This window comes from Macaca thibetana, chromosome 6 (assembly GCF_024542745.1).
Source record: "Macaca thibetana thibetana isolate TM-01 chromosome 6, ASM2454274v1, whole genome shotgun sequence".
NCBI classification, from domain to species: Eukaryota; Metazoa; Chordata; class Mammalia; order Primates; family Cercopithecidae; genus Macaca; species Macaca thibetana.
In genome coordinates this window covers 166,541,655-166,557,518 of record NC_065583.1, presented here as the reverse complement: position 1 = coordinate 166,557,518, position 15,864 = coordinate 166,541,655, and the positions used below count along the sequence as shown (strand labels likewise).

At 43.0% G+C, this 15,864-nt stretch overlaps 3 protein-coding genes across 10 annotated transcripts in view; 2 read left to right on the top strand and 1 right to left on the bottom strand.

The window, feature by feature from the left end:
• The window catches only part of ROPN1L (rhophilin associated tail protein 1 like), a 918,600-nt gene that overhangs the window by 626,002 nt on the left and 276,734 nt on the right, over nt 1–15,864 (top strand). The gene's annotated exons all lie outside the window — the stretch shown is intronic.
• The window catches only part of CCT5 (chaperonin containing TCP1 subunit 5), a 739,483-nt gene that overhangs the window by 644,050 nt on the left and 79,569 nt on the right, over nt 1–15,864 (top strand). The window lies entirely within an intron of this gene.
• ATPSCKMT (ATP synthase c subunit lysine N-methyltransferase) overlaps nt 1–15,864 on the bottom strand; it is a 202,351-nt gene that overhangs the window by 124,038 nt on the left and 62,449 nt on the right. For 3 of the 8 annotated variants that reach the window (XR_007726485.1, XM_050794080.1, XM_050794081.1), the window contains exon 5: nt 4,956–5,079. The exons of 3 other annotated variants lie outside the window; for them this stretch is intronic. Coding sequence is in view for 3 of the 5 variants with exons in the window: in XM_050794080.1 (XP_050650037.1) it covers nt 4,956–5,079 (124 nt within the window). In the remaining 2 variants the exon portion in view is untranslated. Of the gene's footprint in view, nt 1–4,750; nt 5,080–15,864 lie in introns of those variants that run through there. 2 more of the 8 variants (XM_050794079.1, XR_007726488.1) reach the window with 2 other exon arrangements.

Sequence of the window (15,864 nt, the reverse complement as noted above, 5' to 3'; positions counted from 1 at the left end):
ATAGTTTTTAAAATAACCACTAAAAAAATTGCAATATTATCTACGGATTTCAAAATAACAGAAAGGTTCAAGGAAAACTATAGAAAACTTTATCGATTCAATAAAAAAAAAAGGAAAGCAGCAAGAAAATGGGAAAATGAACAGAAAACAGAAGACAATACGGTAGTAATAAGTTCAAACATGTCAGTAATAAATAATGTAAATAATGTGTAGTCACTTCTCAAGAAAGAGACTCATAGTTTAGATTTTTAAAAATTTAACTTAACCTACCTAAAGGTAGGATTGACAGCAAATTAGAGTGTTTAGCGATGGTTTCTGTGATGCCTGAAGCTATACCCATTCTTCTTCTTAAATTACCTAGAATGGCAAAGACCAATAAGTGGCATGTGGCCCTTCCTCAATACACAGTAAGAGCAGAGATGCTGATACCCCAGGAAACAAGAGTTTAAAGGCCAAAAAAGTCATTTATTTATTTGTTTGTTTGTTTGTTTATTTATGATGGAGTTTCACTCTTGTCGCCCAGGCTGCAGTGCAATGGCACGGTCTCAGCTCACAGAAACATCTACCTCCCAGGTTCAAGCAATTCTTCTGCCGCAGCCTCCCAAGTAGCTGGGATTACAGGCACCCGCCACCATGCCCAGCTAATTTTTGTATTTTTAGTAGAGATGGGGTTTCACCATGTTGGCCAGGCTGGTCTACTCCTGACCCCAGGTGATCCTCCCACCTCGGCCTCCCAAAGTGTTAATATTACAGGCGTGAGCCACTGCGCCCGGCCCCCTTTTTTATTTATTTATTTATTTTTTTTAAGACTGAGTCTCACTCTATTGCCAAGGCTGGAGTGCAGTGGCGCAATCTTGGCTCACTGCAACCTCCACCTCTGAGGTTCAAGCAATTCTCGTGCCTCGGCCTCCCAAATAGCTGGGATTACAGGCACCCACCACCACATCCTGCTGATTTTGTATTTTTAGTAGAGATGGGGTTTCACCGCGTTGGCAAGGCTAGTCTCAAACTCCTAAGCTCAAGTGATCACTCGCCTCAGCTTCCCAAAGTGCAGGGATTACAGCCATGAGCCATTGCTTATTTTTTAAAAGAAAACAAACTTGAAAACATACATTATCTGAAGCAGAAGGATTATTTAAAAAGATACAAAAATTTAAAATAGACGTAAATCAATAAAAACAAGCAATGGGGAAAAGACTCCCTATTCAACAAACGGTGAATGGTGCTGGGATAACTGGCTATCTATATGCAGAAGAATGAAACTGGACCCCTATCTATCACCATATACAAAAGTTAACTCACAGGCCGAGTGCAGGGCTCACACCTGTAATCCCAGCACTTTGGGAGGCCGAGGCAGGTGGATCATCTGAGGTCAGGAGTTCGAGACCAGCCTGGGCAACGTGGTGAAATCCTGTCTTTACCAAAAATACAAAATTAGCCATGTGTGGTGGCACATGCCTGTGATCCCAGCTATTTGGGAGGCTGAGGCAAGAGAATCACTTGAACCCGGGAGGCAGAAGTTGCAGTGAGCTTAGACTGTGCCACTGCACTCCAGCCTGGGCAATGGAGTGAGACTCCGTCTCACAAAAAAAAGAAAAAAAAATTAACTCAAGACAGATTAAAGGCTGGGTGCAGTGGCTCATGCTTGTAATCCCAACACTTTGGAAGACCGAGGTGGATGGATCACTTGAGCCCAGAAGTTCTAGACTAGCCAGGGCAACATGGCAAAACCCCATCTCTACAAAAAATATAAAAATTTAGCCAGGCATGGTGGCATGTGCCTGTAGTCCCAGCTACTCATGAGGCTGAGGTGGGAGGATCACTTAAGCCAGGGATGCAAAGGTTGCAGTGAGCTGAGACTGCGCCACTACACTCCAGCCTGAGTGACAGAGTGAGACTCTGTCTCAAAAAAAAAAAAAAAGATAAATTAAAGTCTTAAATGTAAGGACTCAAACTATAAAAATATAGAAGAAACCCTAATATCATAATACCCTTCTCAATATCGGCCTTGGCAAAGAATTTATGGCTAAGTCCTCAAAAGCAATTGCAACAAAAACAAAAATTGACAAATGAGACCTAATTATACTAAAGAACTTCTGAACAGCAAGAGAAACTGTCAACAGAGTAAACAGCCTGCAGAATGAGAGAAAACATTCCCAAACTATGCCTCCAACAAGGTCTAATATCCAAAATCTATAAGAAACTTCCATCAACAGCAAAAAATAAATAGCCCCATTAAAAAGTGGACAAAGGATATGAACATAACAGACACTTCTCAAGAGAAGACATACAAAGGTCAACAAACATGAAAAAAATGTTCATCAACACTAATCATCAGAGACATGCAAATCAAAACCATAGTGAAATACCATGTCACACCAGTCAGAATGGCTTTTGTTAAAAAGTCAAAAAATAGCAGGTGTTCACGAAGCTACAGAAAAAAGGGAATGCTTATACACTATTGGTGGGAATATAAATTAGTTCAGCCACTGTGGAGAGCAGTTTGGAGCTTTCTCAAAGAACTGAAAGTTAAACTACCATTTGACCCAGCAATCTCACTACTGATTCTTTACCCAAAAGAAAATAAATTGTTCTACCAAAAAGACACATATACTTATATGTTCACAGCAGCACTATTCACAGTAGCAAAGATGTAGAATCAACCCAGGTGCCCATCAACAGTAGGCTGCATAAAGAAAAGATGGCACACATGTACCATGGAATACTACAGAGTCATAAAAAAGAATGAGATCATGTCCTTTGCAGCAACATGAATGCAGCTGAAAACCATTATCCTAAGTAAACTAACACAGGAACAGAAAATCAAATACTACATGCTCTCACTTCTAAGTGGGAGCTAAACACTGGCCATTCATGAATATAAAGATGCCAATAGACACTGGGGACTACTTGAAGAGGGAGAGAGGGAGGAGGCAAGGGTTGAAATACTACTGGGTACGAACCTACAAAGAACTCAAACAAATTAACAAGAAAAAAAGAAACAAAAAAAAAACAACCCCATCAAAAAGTGGGCAAAGGATATGAACAGACACTTCTCAAAAGAAGACATTCATACAGCCAACAGAGACATGAAAAAATGCTCATCATCACTTGCCATCAGAGAAATGCAAATCAAAACCACAATGAGATACCATCTCACACCAGTTAGAATGGCAATCATTAAAAAGTCAGGAAACAACAGGTGCTGGAGAGGATGTGGAGAAATAGGAACACTTTTACACTGTCGGTGGGACTGTAAACTAGTTCAACCATTGTTGAAGACAGTGTGGCAATTCCTCCAGGATTTAGAACCAGAAATACCATTTGACCCAGCCATCCCATTACTGCGTATATACCCAAAGGATTATAAATCATGCTGCTATAAAGACACATGCACATGTATGTTTATTGTGGCACTATTCACAATAGCAAAGACTTGGAATCAACCCAAATGTCCATCAGTGACAGACTGGATTAAGAAAATGTGGCACATATACACATGGAATACTATGCTGCCATAAAAAAGGATGAGTTCATGTCCTTTGTAGGGACATGGATGCAGCTGGAAACCATCATTCTCAGCAAACTATCACAAGAACAGAAAAACCAAACACCACATGTTCTCACTCATAGGAGGGAACTGAACAAATGAGATCACTTGGACACAGGAAGGGGAACATCACACACCGGGGCCTATTGTGGGGAGAGGGGGGAGGGATAGCATTAGGAGATATAACTAATGTAAATGACAAGTTAATTGGTGCAGCACACCAACATGGCACATGTATACATATGTAACAAACCTGCACGTTGTGCACATGTACCCTAGAACTTAAAGTACAATTAAAAAAAAAAAAAGAAAGAAAAACTACTGGGTACTATGCGCACACCTGGGTGATGGGATCAATCATACCTCAAACCCCAGCATCAAGCAATATACCCATGTACCAAACCTGCTCATGTACCCCCAAATCTAAAATAAAAGCTGAAATTACTTTTTTAAAAAAAGAAAGAAGATTTGGGGAAAAAAAGAACAAAGTTTTCCATATGGAAAAATATACAGAAGTCAATTTTCTTCCTCATGCTGTACACAATAATAAACTTTGGGTGGATTAAATATCTAGGCGCAAAAAGCAGGAGGTGTTTTCCCCAAGGAAAATTTCTAAAGTCTATGTAGGCAGTTGCCTGCTCAGACTACAATGTATGTCAACAATTCAGAATTACTTTTTTGAAGATCCCAATCTCTAGGTACATTTTTAACTGTAATCAAACAACTCATATACGAATATAAATCTTTGCATTTGCTTATAACCAATAGCAGAGAAAAGCTTTGCATTGGTTTTGAATCACAAAGCTCATGAATCAGAGATAGGAGGGTTAGGCTGTGTAAGGATGAAAAAGTGGTATCTGCTCCTCACCCATTACAAGCATCATAGCTGACACTCCCATAGCAAAAGGTTAACAAGAGAAAAGCATAGCAAATGTATTTAATAAAAGGTCTACATGACATGGAAAACTTCAGAAATAAAGACCCCAAGACCCAGGTGAGAGGTGAAGCCAGCTGGACTTCTGGGTTGGGTGGGGACTTGGAGAAATGTTCAGTCTTACAAGAGGATTGTAAAATGCACCAATCAGTGCTCTAGAGCTAGGATCGTAAAACGCACCATTCAGCTCTCTGTTGCTAGCTAGAAGTTTGTAATATGGACCAATCAGTGCTCTGCAAAATGGGCCAATCAGCATACTGAAAATGGACCAATCAGTGCTCTGTAAAATGGACCAATCAGCAGGACATGGGTGGGGACAAATAAGGGAATAAAAGGCCACCCCAGCTAGCAGCAGCAACCTGCTTAGGTCCCTTCTATGCTGTGGAAGGTTTGTTCTTTTGGTCTTCACAATAAATCTTGCTGATGCTTACTCTTTGGGTCCACACTACCTTTAAGAGCTGTAACACTTACCACGAAGGTCTGCGGCTGCATTCTTGAAGTCAGTGAGACCAGGAACCCACTGGGAGGAACCATCTCCGGACACACAGGAAAAACCATGTGTTTCTATGCTAAGTCTGATAAAAGGAGTGGATAGCTGTGGAGAAACACAATTGGATAAAAGGGTATGACCTAATGCCAATACACCAGGCGGACGGGAGGAGAACCTAGCAAGGCTTGTCGAATTATTCTTGGCCTCTCTGTGTGTCGCATTCCTTCCCCTGGATATGCGACAGGACTCCTCTGTAATGAGGGTCTTGTAATCTACCTTCAGGGGAGTGACCTGTCCAGGTTTTATGACTTGCTTTGCGGGAGAGAAGTTGTAGTCTCTATGACTTACCTAGGAAAAGAGGAATTCTTAGGGAAGAGAAGGGAGAGGAAGAAAGCAGAGTGAGGGATCAGAAGGATCTTGCTTCTGAGGCCCTCCCAATCTTTTTCAGTTCAAAGTTCTCAGCACGCCAAGATTCCATAGTTTGAGGTACCATGTTTTAAGTCCCAACAGCCATTAAGAACTCTGGTTCTGGGCCAGGCATGGTAGCTCATGCCTGCAATCCTGGCACTTTGGGAGACAGAGGCTGGCTGATCTCTTGAGGTCAGGAATTCGAAACCTGCCTGGCCAACATGGTGAATCCCCATCTCTACTAAAACTACAAAAATTAGCCAGGCATGGCATTGCATGCCTGTAATCCCAGCTACTTGAGAGGCTGAGGCATGAGAATTGGTTGAACCCAAGAGGCAGAGGCTGCAGTGCACCAAGATCACACCACGGCACTCCAGCCTGGGCAACAGAGTGAGAATCTGTCCCAAAAAAAAAAAAAAAAAACCTCTGGTTCTGGAACCAGACAGATATGTTTCAAGCCCAGTTCTGCCACTTTCAATTCGTGTGACCTTGAATGAGTTATCCAATTTCTTTAAGTCTTGGTTTCTTAATCTATAATATGGGGATAATAGCAGCTGACAGACTAAATGAGAAAATACCCACAAAATTCACCCACAGCCCAGCGCATCCTGAACTCCTCAACAAATGTTAGTGCTCATCATGGAGCCATGGGAGCCAATGAAGACACGTGGTCTCAGATGTTGTCTGGGGTCCGCTGAGGAGCAGAGGCTGAACACAAGGTCTCCAGGCCCCCTGGGGATGCACCTTTCTCACTCTGAGAATGCAACCAAGAGTCCGGATTTGAAACTTGTGCCTAATGCATACAGAGGCTCCTGCACTTCAGCTGCCCACCGGTCCTGAAGAACATCCAACAGATGCTTGGAGCTCAGGTGTGGAGTATGGCAGTCACCTCCTCCTGGGCCCCCGCTCCTCTGTCATCTGTCCTCATCCCCCAGTCCACTCCTAGGTCAGACTTCCCAAATCACAGCCTTCATCAATGATTGCAATTATCTACTCAAAAACCTGTTCCAGGCTGGGCGCTGTGGCCTATAATCCGAATGCCTTGGTAGGTTGAGGTGGGAGGATTACATGAGGCCAGGAGTTCAAGATCAACCTAGGAAATATAGCAAAACCCCATCTCTACAAAAAGTTGTTCTTAAAAATTAGGCACAGTGGCACATGCCTGTATTCCTAGCTACTCTGGAGGCCGAGGTGGGAGGATCACTTAAGCCCAGGAGTTTGAGGTTACAGTGAGCTATGATCGCACCACTGCCCTCCAAACTGAGACCCTCAAAAAAAAAAAAACAAAAAAAAAAAAACCTGTTCCATCTTCTCTTGTGCCTGATATTGAGGGGCTTCTATAGTATGACTCCATCTTACTGAACCAATCTTATTTATTCCCCTACTCCACATCATCAAACTTCTCCTTAGACCATTTACTCTTACTCCCTGTTCTGTGAATATGCCACCCTCATTTCTGCCTCTCAGCATTTTCCCAACCTGAAGTCTTTCGCAATCCTCTGTCTCCCCAACCTGATCTAGTAGCATAGATACTGCTAGAACCTATAGGCAGAATGTCTAGAATCTGTAACCTCCTGAAAGCATTAAAAATAATAAAATCTAATGTAGAACCCTCTGCTTTTCTTTAATTCATTTGTAAAATATTAGGGTGTATATCCACCATACTCATCATACCAAAGCAAATCACAAATGGATCAAAAATTTAAATTTAATGCACAAAAATAGTTGAAAAGAAACATGAGCAATTTCTCTTATGCTCTCAAAGTAAGTAAATCCTTTCTAAGCATGACACAAAACTCATCGCTCTACATTCCTTGTCTGTTGTCAATTCTTTTTCACCACCCCTCCCTCCTAAAGACTCTTCATTCAATAGAGAAGCAAGGAGGACCTTGCCCAGAACTCTCTCCCCACAGCACCCAGTGTGGTTCTGAGTTATCGTCCTCTAGGGAGAGGCACTGTGGGGGATGAGAGACAGAAGAGAGGAGACATTATTTTCCAGAGAGAACTAGGACCAGACGCACTGGGAGATGTGAGACTGGCGCTCCTGGCCAAGTCCCGAGAAGCATCTGCGTTGCACCGCATGCAGAGATACATGGTGAAAGCTTCCTAGAGTTTCCCGGCAATGAGCATGTCGGAACCTTCCACTGCAGGGCTTCCAGCTGAGATTTTTGGTGCCACCTTCCCTGACCATTCAGGTTTTTGAGTAGAGAATTGCAATCATTGATGAAAGCTGTGATTTGGGAAGTTTGACTTGAGAGTAGACTGGCCAATGGGGACAGATGACAGATGAAGGCCTGACTTCCCCAGGCCTTTCAAGGATGTGTAAGCCCTCATTCCTTTTATTAAAACATTTAACACCATTCTATGTATACGGTAGCTTCTATTTTGCTGACCAACCCCTGTCTGATACATTTATCTTTTGGGAATTTATCCTACAGTACACTCATACACATATGAAATCATGAATATTAAAAAAAAAAAAAAAAAAAAAAACTTGGCTGGACGTGGGGGCTCATGCCTGTAATCCCAGAACTTTGGGAGTCCGAGGCAGGCAGATCATCTGAGGTCAGGAGTTCACGACCAGTCTGGCCAACATAGTGAAACCTCGTCTCCACTAAAAATACAAACACTAGCCAGGCGTGGTGGTGCATGCCTGTAATCCCAGCTACTCGGGAGGCTGAGGCATGAAAATTGTGTGAACCCTGAGAGGCAGAGGTTGCAGTGAGCCGAGATGGTGCCACTGCACTCTAGCCTGGGCAAAAGTGAGACTCTGACTTAAAAAAAAAAAAAAAAAAAAAAAACCTCATTATTTATAATAGCAAAAGATTGGAAACAGTCTTAAAGTATATCAATGGTGGGCAATTTAAAATATCATGATGCATCCACAGGATAGGATGTTATTTGCCATTAGAAAGGTACAGCGCTTCATGTAGCCATGTGGACTGATCTTCAAGGTAGGGGGAAACCCACAAAATTCAAATTAGCTTATATTATATGCCACTATTTGTACAATATGTACAGTAAACAAATGCACAGAATGTCTCCCGGAATATACATAAGAAACCAGTGACCCTGAGTGCCTTATGGGGAAAGTTATGGATTTGATGCCCAAGAGTGGGAGGTAGAGCTATGTTACTCCATACACCCTTTTTCACTCCTGAATATTCTATCATATGGATATATTTGCCAAAAATAAAACGACTAATTAGCTATAAGATTACCTAATCTTTATGAAATGCCAGCAAGGCATCTATAGACAGAACAACATATTTTCTTCCCTTTTTCTATTTCTCAGATTTTAAATTTCTTCCTGAAACTTAAAACAAATTAGAAATAGGGAACTTTGGCCGGGCGCGGTGGCTCAAGCCTGTAATCCCAGCACTTTGGGAGGCCGAGACGGGCGGATCACGAGGTCAGGAGATCGAGACCATCCTGGCTAACACGGTGAAACCCCGTCTCTACTAAAAAATACAAAAAACTAGCCGGGCGAGGTGGCGGGCGCCTGTAGTCCCAGCTACTCGGGAGGCTGAGGCAGGAGAATGGTCTAAACCCGGGAGGCGGAGCTTGCAGTGAGCTGAGATCCGGCCACTGCACCCCAGCCTGGGCAACAGAGCAAGACTCTATCTCAAAAAAAAAAAAAAAAAAAAAAAAGAAATAGGGAACTTGACCTTCTTGTTAGAGTATCTGGGAATAATGCCTATTTGCCTTTTAGAAGATTAATTTCCTACATCCATTTACACTGCCTAAAGCATATGCCCCAATGGATGAGGGAGAAGCTGGATTGAGATTTAAATGCTTCCTTGTCTTGTTCCAATACAGGATTACTTAAATTTCAAATCCATGCACTTTAACTCATTGAGTGGAAGTGCCTACTGCCTTCTGGGCAATAAATTCTAGAGATTGATTTGGTTCTTCTCATATCTTCTTTCTAATTAAAAAAGAATAAACTAAAGCAGGGATAACCTTGATTACTTGGGAACAAAATCCAATTTTTTAAAATTTGCCACTACTCTCCTCCTTGCCTAAAAACTGGAAGTCTGAAGTGGATACCCTCCAATGAACAGTGACCATTTCCATTCCAATAACACTACTAAGGCTGGAGCTGAATACCATGAGTCCTAAAAATCCCAGATTCTCTATTCATGATCCCAGAGCTGTAATAAAATAGCTCACATGATTCATCATACAAATATCGCTATTTTAACTCTTCTGTAAGACCTTTTCTAACTATTCCAGCAAAAGCCTCTTCTTTCTTTAAGCCCCTGTAATATTATATATAATTACTGTAATTATTATTATTTTGATTTTATATCACTTAAAAAGTTGGCCATTCACCAGTATACTCAAATATATTTAGATGGCCATTTTTTAGTAGTATTACTATTAATAGTTTCTAGGCTGTGATAAAGAGAAATTTTCTGGCTACTTCTGATATTTCCACATAAAGACAATAGGTATGTTTTCTTCTGCTCTGTACACAATATCTCCCGTCTTTCCAGTTACATGTGTCAATAACTCCACCTGCCTTTTTTCACGTAAGTAGTTTTGAGCTGGGTTTCTCTTGAAAAGGCAGGATCCTTGACAGGTCCCACTCCTACCCTTCTTCTGTGGAACCAACGGTGTGTGCAGCCACACACAGCTCTCCTTGGAGCCATTCTCCTCACTCAAATCCTAATAAAGTAGTCCCCCCAACACTGATGATAACTTCTACACCTCACTTCGGTTGTTCTTCCTTCAAATTCTGCCTCAGGTGCCTTCCTGGCTTATCGAAGTGAAATTTCAATGGGCCTAAACCACTTTCAAGCACCTGAAGGAAAACGGTATATTGCAAGAGATTAGGGTTGAATTGTGTCACCCAAAAAGATATCCCCATGACCTAACCCCAATACCTGTGAATGTGACCTTATTTAGAATTATGGTCCTGCTGGGCCCAGTGGCTCACGCCTGTAATCCCAGCACTTTGGGAGGCCGAGGCGGGCGAATCACTTCAGGTCAGGAGTTCAAGACCAGCCTGGCAAACCCCCATCTCCACTAAACATACAAAAGTTAGCCAGGTGTAGTGGTGTGTGCCTGTGGTCCCAGCTACTCAGGAGGCTAAGTGGGAGAATCGCTTGATCCAGGGAGCCAGAGGTTGCAGTGAGCCAAGATCACACCACTGCACTCCAGCCTGGGTGACAGAACAAGATCTCATCTAAAAAAAAAAAAAAAAAAAAAAAAAGAAACAGGGTCTTTACAAATGTAATCAAATTAAGATGAGGTCATTAGAGTGTGTCCTAAATCCAACATGATTGGTGTCCATATAAAAAGATAAGAGATACAGATACCCACACATGTAGAGGAAAGACAATGCAAAGAGATGCCAGGAGAATGCCACGTTGCAACAGTGGCAGAGATTGGAGTTCTGCATCAACAAGTCAAGGAATGCCAGTGATTGCCAGCCCTCACCAGAAGCAAGGAGAGGCATGGATGGGACAGACTGTCTACCTCAGAGCCCTCAGAAGAAATCAGCCCTGCTGAAACCTGATCTTGGGCTTCCAGCATTCAGCGATGTGAAAGAATGCATTTCTGCTGTCTTAAGGCACCCAATGTGTGGTACTTTGTGACAGCTGCCCTGAGAGACTCATACACAAGGGTGCTGGGCTACCTTGTCATGCTCAGAGGCAGTATGAACTTGTCCTTGACTATAACAAGACCCGGTGGCCACACGCAGCCAGGCCCTTGAGCACTGCAGGCTGTCTTCTTTTCCTCTAGGCTCTATTCTCCCTTCCACATCTGCTTCATTCCTCCCTCTCTCAACACAACCTTCCAGAAGGGCAAGGCCATGCTGTCAACAACTCCATGCTTTGTCTCTTAGAACTTCTGCTACTACATAGAGACTGATTCAACTCTGTAAACACTGGGTAAAAAAATCTAGGGAAGGGCCCAGTTTGGGTCAAGAGCCCCCTTGAGCCAACCAGCTGTGGCAGGGGAGACATGATCACACTGCACAAAATAGTTTCTTGAGCAAATGTGACAGAAGACATCTTCCAGAAGCTTCTAGAGGAAAGGGACAATGCTTTTAGACTTCAGTGCTACTTTCTTCCTCATATGCAATCCTTCCCAAGAGTTCCCTCTTCAATCTCTCCTCACTACCGCCCCCACACACACACACCCTTGAGGTCCTTTACTTTCTGAAGTATTGTTAGAGAGAGCAACCATTCAACCATACAATGAACAGAAATGTGTATTCCATTCTATAGAGTCTTTTAAGCTAATCTTAACTTTTTATTATAGCAGTATACCAGACTATATTCTTAGAATTTTGTCAATAAGTTAGTGGAATTGCATGTGGTAAAAGTTTTTTATAAATCTTATTATTTAAAAATGTATCAGCCGGTATTTCTCCAGTCCCTATACCTTGATTTTACAACTGTTGATGGCTGCCCTTGTTCCTGGTTTGTGGTTCATGTTTGTTCAAGCTAAACACGCTCTGAAGATCCACTGGAGGACTCTGTCTTCTTAGTATCAATTCTTCCTGCTTATCTGTTGCAGCCCAAAGCGAATGGGACTGACATTGTGGATCTGAGGCTCAGGCTTGGCTCTGATGAATATATAACCCTTAACCTTACTAGAGGCAGCCGAGTGGAGAGCCGTGAATGGTTTTAAGAGAATCCATCACCACTACTGACAAATTAACTTAAAGCATGTTCTTCTGACAGAAATTCAATAGCATCACCTTTTAATACAAAGCACAGCTCAGTGATGGGTGGGAATAATCGGATGTCGGCTCTACTTCTTTATTTACTGAAGGACAAAACCCAATACATTGAATTAATTGATCACACCATACAACTGAATTCTATGAGGATTTTGGAAATTTTCCCTACCGTTATTATTGATTAGATCAGTTAAAATAGACTAGAGTATGCCACAGTAATAAACAATTCCAGAAATTCATTAGCTTTAAATATTATTTCTCACCCATGCCCACAACTATTGCAGATTGGCTGGAACTCTGCTCCAGGTCATCTGCATTCAGGAACACAGGCTGGCTCACGCTCTGCCATCTGGAATGTCACAGATTGCAGTGACAGGAGGAAGGGAACATGGTAAATTGTGCTTTAGCTCTTAAGGGACTGACTCTGCCTAGAAGAAACACCTGTCACTTCTGCTCATATTTAATTGGCCAAGTGAGCCACATGACCATTCCTATATCCAAGGGGGCATGGAAGTACAATCCTGCCATGCTGGAATATTGGTGAATGTCTGGAGTCCTCATGTAGCTATAATCCACCTCTCCAGTCACCAAATGATCAGTTCAGTGTTTCTCTCTTGAGCAAAATTCATTTATTCTCTCCCCAGGAGACACAGATCAAAAGTCTCATTCAGTCATGGATCAAGTATCTCTGGGTAATGCATGGTACTATCTTCATCAGGAGCGTGTTAGTTTGCTAGGGCCCACATAACAAAACACCACAGATCAAAAAGCTTAATAAAACTTTATTTCTCAAAATTTTGGACGGTGGAATTCCAAGATCAAGGTATCTTCAGGTTTAGTTTCTCCTGGGGCCGCTCTTCTTAGCTTGCAGATGGCCGTCTTCTCACCGTGTCCTCACATGGCCTGTTTTTCTGTGTGTATGCATTACTGGTGTATCTTCTTCTTCTTATAAAGACACCAGTCCTATTGGATCAGAGCCCCGCCTTATGACCTCACTTCATCTTAATGACCTCTAAAGGCCCTGTCTCCAAATGCACTGGAGGTTTGGGCTCCAACATATGAATTTGGGGGGACACAATTCAGCCTGTTCAGGTGATAGGCAGTCAGTAAACTGGGCCTGGGTGTGTCTCCTCTTATTCTGGAGAGTTATGCAGTAAAAAGACAAGTTATCTACCTCGCACACACCTAACTTACAAAGATAAAACAGGGAACAGATGACTCCAACAAACATTCCTGTTTGGAAAGAGGAAAAATGGGAGATATACAGCAGACACTGGCCTTTAGCAACTCTGAAATAGCTTGAACCAATATTGGTAGGTCTACCCTAGGTCTGAGGATATCAGCCCAGTCCTTAAATATGTTCTGTGCAAGAAGCCTTGTTCTCCATGATCCTCCATGGGCCCAGCTTTCTTTCCCATCATACTCTTTGACACATCTGAAGTAGACACCGGGGAATACATTTTGCTTGAGATCCACACAGCTTTCTCAGGCCACTTCCCACCCTAAATGTTTGGTGGGCCAGGGGTTCTTTTAAGTCTTTAATACTTGGAATCTCTTTTAATTCAGTCTGGTGATTCCTTTGGAGGTACACCTCTTACAACAACTTAATCTACTTCTTAGTATTGAATTTCAGAAAATTCCAGGTGCCAACAGCCACATTCATGGTTCCCTTCAAGACATATTGTAATGGATAATGTTAGGCATCAACTTGATTGAATTGAAGGATGCCTAGGTGGCTGGAAGAGTATTGTTTCTGGGTGTGTCTGTGCGGGTGTTGCCAGAGGAGACTGACATTTGAGTCAGTGGACTGGGAGAGGAAGACCCTCCTTCAATGTGGGTGGGCACCATCCAATGGGCTGCCAGTGCGTCTGGAACAAAGCTGGCAGGAGAAAGGGGATGGGCAGCTCGCTGAGCCTCCTCACCCTCTCTTCTGCTGCTTGAGGCTTTACTTCCTCTCCTCCTGCCCTTGGACATCAGACTCCACTTCAGCCTTTGGATTCTGGGACTTGCACCAGCACCCCCTGGGGTGCAGCAGGGGTCTTGAGCCTTCGGCCTCAGACTGAGGGCTACGCTGGCAACTTGCCTGGTTTTGAGGCTTTCCGTCTTGGACTGAGCCATTACTAACTTCTCTCCTTCCCCAGCTCATAGACAGCCTATCATGGGACCTCGCCTTGTGGTCACGTAAGTCAATTCTCTCTAATAAACTCCATTTTATATGTATATATATCCTAATGGTTCTGTCCCTCTGGAGAACCCTAAGAGAGATTTTGGTACTAGGAGTGGTTCTAGAGCAACAGGGTTTTAAGGATGGGTTTCCTTAGTTGGTTTTGGGATTTTGGGAGTTGACTCCCTAATTTGATTAGACCTAAAATGCTAAGGACTCTACTTCTAATAGTATGGAGAGCACTGATTATCCTTGGCGTGAACTCTTTAGAGACTTATGCAAGATACATGCATTTGATTCTCCTGGTTCCCAGCTCTGAAAGGCAAGAAGTTTGCTGACTCCACACATGATGCCTTTGAACATTTGCAAAGAACCAACGGATATAATGAAGTAGGTTGGTTGCTCCTAAGTTCACTGGATGAAGGGATGAAAGAAAAAGGTGAGCTCAGGGATTCTAACTCCCAGCTCCAGAAGCACATACATAGCCTAAAAGTTCCTAAGGGTGCCCTGGGTGAGAATCTTCTCTGCTGTAGACAAAGAATTGAAGTTGCTGAAAATCAAACACAAGCTCTTATCGTGTGAGTGGCTAACCTACAACAAAGGTGATCTCTCAGCCTCGCCGCTGTCTACCATCAAAATGAGGGCATTGATTGGGAAAGAATGGGGTCCTGTAAGTTGGGATGGGAACCTGTGGGAGGACCCTGATGAAGCTGGGGACACGGAGCTCCTAAATTCTGACAAGTCTTTTTTTCCAGAGGAAGTGGCCTCCCCACCCCCAGTGGTGCAACCTCCTCTCCCCACCCACAGTGGTACCAGCCTTTCCAACTTTTCTGAGGTTAACCTTGCATTGCCTGAGGAAACAGCAATGGCCTCCCTGAGGCAGTTGCCAGGCAACACAACACTGATTCTCCTAAGGACCCACCCCTAACACCCCTCTTTGCTTCCAGACCTATAACCAGACTCAAGTCCCAGCAGAGCTTAGAGGTGAGGTTCAGAGCATAACCCACGATGAGGTGCACTTCACTCCAAAAGAAATACTTGAGCTTTCTAATTTATATAAATCTAGGGAACAAGTAGGGGAGTGGATGTTAAGGGTGTGGGATAATGGTAGAAGAAACATACAGTTGGATCCGGCTGAATTTATTGATACAGGCCCACTAAGCAGAGATTCTGCATTTACTATTGCAGCTTGGGGAGTTTAAAAAGGTTCTGATCGTTTACTTGCTTGGTTAGCTGAAACATGGATCAAAAGATGGCCCGTGAGTGAGATGCAAATGCCTAATCTCCCTTGGTTTAATGTAGAGGAAGGGGTCCAAAGGTTTAGGGAGACTGAAATGCTAGAGTAGATTTGTCACTTTAGACTTACTTATACCAACTGGGAGGATCTGGAAGACATACCCTTCACCAGTACCTTGCAAAATAGATTTGTGAGGGAAGCACCTGCATCCTTGGAGAGCTCTGTGATTGTTCTCTGTATGCCAGATCTTACAGTGGGAACTGCAGTCACTCAGGCTGAAAATCTAAATGCAATTGGGATCCTGAGGTGGCAGGGGCCAAGTGGTGGCACTCAACCATCAAAGGCAAGGCCAGCATAGTTACCATCACAGAGAGCAGAAGCAAA